At 50.0% G+C, this 5,941-nt stretch overlaps 1 protein-coding gene across 1 annotated transcript; it reads right to left on the reverse strand.

Annotated features, from left to right (window-relative positions):
* Nucleotides 1-303: 303 nt before the first annotated feature.
* On the reverse strand, nucleotides 304-2,143 carry LOC125555594. The gene has a single exon (XM_048718495.1). The coding sequence runs from the start codon at nucleotides 2,096-2,098 to the stop codon at nucleotides 560-562; it is 1,539 nt and encodes a 512-aa protein (XP_048574452.1). The 5' UTR covers nucleotides 2,099-2,143; the 3' UTR covers nucleotides 304-559.
* Nucleotides 2,144-5,941: the final 3,798 nt, after the last annotated feature.

Here is a 5,941-nt window from a genome sequence, read left to right on the forward strand (position 1 = left end):
GATCCTGCAGATCAACCATCACAAGATCATCTGCAAACTCAACCTAGTACTGCACATCATAACAGAAGAAGAACGAAACGATCATTGCAGTAAGTTTGTGGCATCGGGTCCTGTGCCTGATCAACAAACACGCACGCTTTTCAATCAGAATCCTAACAACTGAACAACATTCCTTGTAGTTGTATGTATGCATGCATAGGATGATTCAGAGTAAAATCGAAGTGAATTGAACCATATAAACTGTAACTGATGCATGCAGGAACAAAATTAGCACAGGCAAGAACAGAAGTTGAGCAAACAGTCGGAACAGAGCAACGAGAAGATGAATCAAATTCGCACCAAAATTGATTCAAGTCGTACTGGATAAGCTATGCAACAATCATTCGGTGCCACAAAATGCAATCAGAAGTACTCATCTCTCATCTGAACCTCTATTGAACTAAACGACTGCCCAAATCCGAACCACTACTCCACCACTACGCACTACTAGCAGTAAATCCTCCATGGCTAGAAACATAATAACAGAGCAAAACGATGGAGACGAGACGTACGCATCGCATCATTCGCCGGGAGCTACTTGCCTCTTCGGAGAGGTGATCGCTGAGGAGGCGCAGTCGCCGAAGGGCTCCCCCACGCCGCAGGTGCCGTTCGTCTGGTCGGTGGCGGACGCGACGGCGAGGTCGGCGAGGTGGAGGCGGGGGAACGGCACGTAGACGCCGTGGACGGCAATGCGCGAGTTGACCACCACGTCGGGCTCCTTGATGGGTATGTAGTTGATGCGGACGTCGTCGTTGGAGGAGGCTGAGCCGGTGGCGTAGTGGGTGACGACGAGGCTCTGGCCCTCGCCGGCCAGCGTGGGGAGCACCGTGCCGGGGCGGAGGCGGTGGAGGTCTGCGCGCGTGAGGCGGTGGTTGGGGACGATGTGGAAGCGCACCGCCGAGACGTAGTCGTGGCCTCCGCCGACGAAGATGGCCGGGTCGTCGATCGCGAAGAGCGTCAGGTTGGCAAACTTCTCGAGCTCGGCGAACTTGACGCGCATGGCCAGCGCCATGAAGCCGTAGCCCCCGTCACGGAGTCGCGCCATGGCGTCGCGGATCATGATGCGCACCACGGAGGAAGCAGTCGCCGCGGAGGCTGCGGCGGAGCGGCTCGTGAGGTGGTGGTGGTGCGGGCCGTCGAAGCAGGAGTGCGTGAGCGGGCGCAGGAAGCCGTGGAGGCCGTGGACGACGTAGCGGCCGTCGTTGTAGAGCTCGGGGTGGGACACCTCGACGCCGTCGGCGTAGATCCTGGCGTAGTGGATGCCGAAGGGGCCCCGCTCGGTGGCGACCTTGATGCAGAAGCCGACGGAGGCGGAGGGGATCTTCATGGTGGCTGCGGCGGCGAGCTTGGAGTAGGGGTAGTAGCCCATGGCGATGTGCTGCTCGAGGAGGTGGCGGCGCGAGCACATGGGGCAGGCGGCCTGGAGGAAGGCGTCGGGGGCCGCGAAGACGGTGATGGCCCCGGGCCACCTCGCGAGCGGCGGCGCGCGGGCGAGGAGCGGCGCCTCCGAGGCCATCTCGTTGTACCCCAGCGAGGTGAGCACCCTGGAGAGCTGCTGCAGCCCCTGCTCGGCGTCGGACGCGGCGGGAGGCGGAGGCGGGCTCGCGGTCGTCGCCACCGTGGCAGGGAGCGGGAGAAGCGTGCTGGTCGTCGTCGTTGTCGTCGCTGCAGCGGGCGTCGTCGGCGCGGAGCCCTCCTCCTGCGGCCGCGGCGTCGCCTCCGCGAGATCCGGCAGCGGGAGGACGAGCGTGGGAGGCGGTGATGCCGCTTCGGCCTGGGGCGGCACGAGCGGAGCGGGACGGGCCTGCGCGTCGGCGAGGACGGGGTCGACGTCGCCGGCGGAGAGCAGGGACTGGCTGTCGGCGTGGAGGTGGTTTTGGTGCATGGAGGGCGCGGCGGCAGGGACGGGGTGGAAGTGGGCGGTGGCCGTGCCGAACGGCGAGCGGCGGTGGTGGTGGTGGGCGCGGGCGGTGGCGCTCTCCGGCGAGTGGGTGGCGGAGGCGGTGGATAGCACGAGGAGGAGGAGGAGGAGGGGTAGGTGGTGAAGACGGAGAGCCATGGCTGGCTGAACCAACGAACTGGAATGGGGATGGGGATGGATCCGGAGGGGGCTGGCTATAAAGCGTAGCCGGCCGCGGTGATGGCAGGGGAGAGAGCAAAGCGGAGCACGGCGTCAGGTCACGTCACGTCACTCGCGTAACCGTCTTGAGCGAGGGACCTAGTCAAAGCGGGTCAAGGGTCCGGCGATCCCAGCCCTTTTCAGCGCAGGAAAAGTGGGTTGGATTTCAAATTTGTGCAAGTCGAAATTGGGAAGAACACAAGCAATAATGTTAAACATACAAAGAATTACACGCAATTACACGCTGATTAGGGTTTTTTTCCATCTACTAACCAATTACAAACTTGCCCCTCCTTCCATAATTTTCAAATTTTCAGGGGAGGTGGGCCGCCTCCTCACCTATTGACCAATCAAATTAACCCTCTTTGTAAAACCTTGTAACTTGTTTGTACGTGTAGCATTACTCGAACACAAGCGAGTCTGTTTTTCCTCGTCGACGGCATCAACTGGAGACGGTGGATCCAGGGCTCGAGTTGCACGCACATGTCTGTTTCGTGTCCACGCCAATGCAAATGACCAATAGTGTGCAGTTGCTAGTAGCTCAACCGAAGGTTGCTGCCATAAGCATGATTATATGATTTGGTTGATGAACTTTAAATGCAAATATCTGATAAGGATATATTTCGTATACAAACTATTTGCACAATTACAATCGTTTATGAGATTATCGGTTTTATGTATGTTTAAGAACTTTTAGTCGAAAAAGACATACTTATATTTGACATGTTTATTTATCTTGGCAATGTTGTGTGGCATACTTGCAAAGAATGCTCTTCTTCGTCAGATAGTGGTTCATAGAGCAATTGATGTATGCTGAAAACAAAACCACTTCATAAAAATCGTCAAAAAAAAAAGATGCCTCCTTGCTTGGTTGAATTTGTTCACGAGACTTGCATGTGTATGTTCAAATGGTCTTCTACAAACAAATATGGCACATGTTTTGATCCTATTGGAACTAGTACTTCTAATATTGATGGTTGCTTTTACAATGTGAGAGAGATGCATAATTCAAGAGGACGCAAGTGTTTGTTGAGCAAGCCAGTACGTTGCAATACAACTTCTATACTATTTTTTTTATAGATCTTTGGACGCAATGGCAACTCAGAAAAATGATCAAATTATTTGGTCTGAAATTGCTGAAACACATGAGTTCCTTTGCAGGGACAAATGTCAGGAAGTAGCAAGTCTACAAGTTGATCTAATTTAGATGTTATATGGTGGCCGCTTTTGTTCATAATATGGTTTACACATTTTGTTCATATGGAAGTTGTTGTCAGCTTGGTGATTGAAGACTTGGCCTCTTCCATAATATTCTGAGTGATTGAACACGCTTGGTAGCATAGGAACTTGACCATCATATTTTGTAACATGACACGACTTGTATGTTGACTTTTGCATTTGCTTAATGGTTGTAGCTAAGATTGCTATTTTTGATATATGTATTACAAACTGAACATGAATTGCATATTTTGAGTTTAATTTCAAGATAATATATATGGTGCGTCTGGATTTGTGCTAAAATGTCAAACCTCGAGCAGTGTTTCGATAGAAATATTGGACGTCGAACTATCTGTGCTTATAGAACAATGTCATATGAACCATAGGCATAAAAACTTATGTCGGTGTAGAAAGTCTGGCGGTGTAGATCACACCTATCCTATCATAGTGCCAGTCAAATTATATTTATATTTTGATAAAGACCTTTGCCGATGGCAGTATAGTCGGCAACTGCTTTTTCTCGTCAATTTTTTTACCGACATTAAGTATGTCGCTCTATGTGGCCTATCTCAACAAATTGTTTGACACTACTTTGAGTGTCATGGTGTAGTGCAGTTGAATGAAAGAAAATGATCAAACTTGACTGTCGTGACAGTGATATACATAGCATCACTGCTAGCATGATGACCGTCTATATTGTAGTTAAGTAGTAGTGCTTGTAAAGTGAAGTGGATATTACAAGTGCATATTTCCTGGAAACACCATAAGCATAATATCAATAAAAAGAAACACTCAAGCAACACGCTTGTAAGAGAACTGGTATTTCGCCCTTATATCCATCAGTAGCAAGCAAGTTCAGTTGGGACAACATAAAACACACATACAACATGTGATGACAACAAAATGGGCTAGTTGTTGGGTTGGATTCATATCAGCCACATTCAACAAGTCTTACAAACCCATGACATCCATAAGTCTTTAGATAACAAATTATGATTTATGAATGCCAAAAACGGTGTCAGGCAATAGAACTGTATTTATTTAATTGTACAAAGTTAGAATCGGACCCACTTAATCGCCTACTTTTCCGACCAGATGATGTTGTTGAAGCATGCAACGTGAAAAAGCTGGTCGCAAAGAATACTGAGGGTGGATGCGCGAGAAGGCCCCTTTCCAAGGTTGTCGTAGGCGGAGGCGAGAGGGAGCAAGTCGGTGGTGTTGTGAGGGAGTGGGAGAGGTGATAGAGGAGGAGCACCTCCGCATTCTCTCTCTCAAAGGTTTTATTTGGGCTTGGGCCACTAATACATTCGCTTTTCATATTCGAGTTGAAACCAAATTCCTTCCGCTGCTAAAAATAGAAGTGGGGTCTTCTTTAATGTTTTTTCCTTTGAGAAGAGGAAATTTTCAAGTGAGGTAGTGGTCGTCTGGGCCCACCAAATCCCATGGTGTCCCCTCCTCTCACCACGGACGAGACTTGCCTGCTCCCCCGGCGTGCGCCCATCCATGCTCCCGCATACGTGGCATGGTTTGATTGGAACAAAATAAGGCCCGGCCCCATCCCCTTAAAATTAGGGGAGAGATGATTAGATTAGAAAGAAAAAAGAGAAAAAGATAGCCGTAGGATGGACTGGGAGCACGGATGGGAGCATGGGAAGAGAACAGGCAAGTCGGATCCCTCTCACCACGCGACCAGGTGGGCTCCCTTCCTTCCTTTAATGGCGGATTAATTAATAATCAAGTGAACTGCATTAGTTGGCACAAGTACTTGTTGCGTAAGTAAAGTCCGGCCCCTGGTTGGCTTGAGGGGCTTGGGAAGCACAGGAACGACCTGCATGCATTCACTTGGAAGGTGCGATTTTTAGTTGTCGAACTACTTATCGTAGAAATAGACGAGCGAATCAGGCCGGCCAACTCCACCGATCTCTCGTGTACGCCGTGTACCAGGGTCCGTACGTGTTCCTCCGTCGATCCGCGGATTTATTTGTCCATGCTGCTACTAGTTTTGTTTGTTGGGGCACGGATTTTATTATCACTAGTAGAATGTCTGTGCGTTGCCACGGGATACAATGCATATAAGTAAATAAATAAATGATTAAGGTCGTCTTCAAGGTCGAAGTTCATTTTTCTCTCGTACGTCCGGATGTGTACAGATGCCCAGCGGGCTCGCCAAAATTGAACCGTTTGTCTAGGATCCCCCAAATCCAAACCATATGTGTGAGAGAAATGTGGTTGTCCGGACTATCCGACATGTTGTCTCCAACACGCGGGCCCAACACAAAAGGAAACCAACCCACGACTCACCCTTTTCTTTTCCTACAGGACCATTCTCTTCCGGCTCGGTTTCCCACCACAGGGACATTTCTCGTTGGAGCCCTCTCCTTCAAAACCCACCTCACTTTCACCATGCGTCTACTATGACAAAGAAATGTTCATGTGTTTTTTTTAATAAAGAAATGTTCATGTGTTATTATGGGTAGAAGGCGAGAAATACCACGAGCACATTACAACAAGTGCTAAAGTGCCTCTCGCATATCCCACCTTCCCATTAACCATTGTGATTCTCTA

Source organism: Triticum urartu, chromosome 5, assembly GCF_003073215.2.
Source record: "Triticum urartu cultivar G1812 chromosome 5, Tu2.1, whole genome shotgun sequence".
Lineage (NCBI taxonomy): Eukaryota > Viridiplantae > Streptophyta > Magnoliopsida > Poales > Poaceae > Triticum > Triticum urartu.

Coding starts and splice junctions, on each gene's coding strand:
- LOC125555594 (XM_048718495.1), bottom strand. CDS start 2,098: ATGGCTCTCCGTCTTCACCACCTACCCCTCCTCCTCCTCCTCCTCGTG.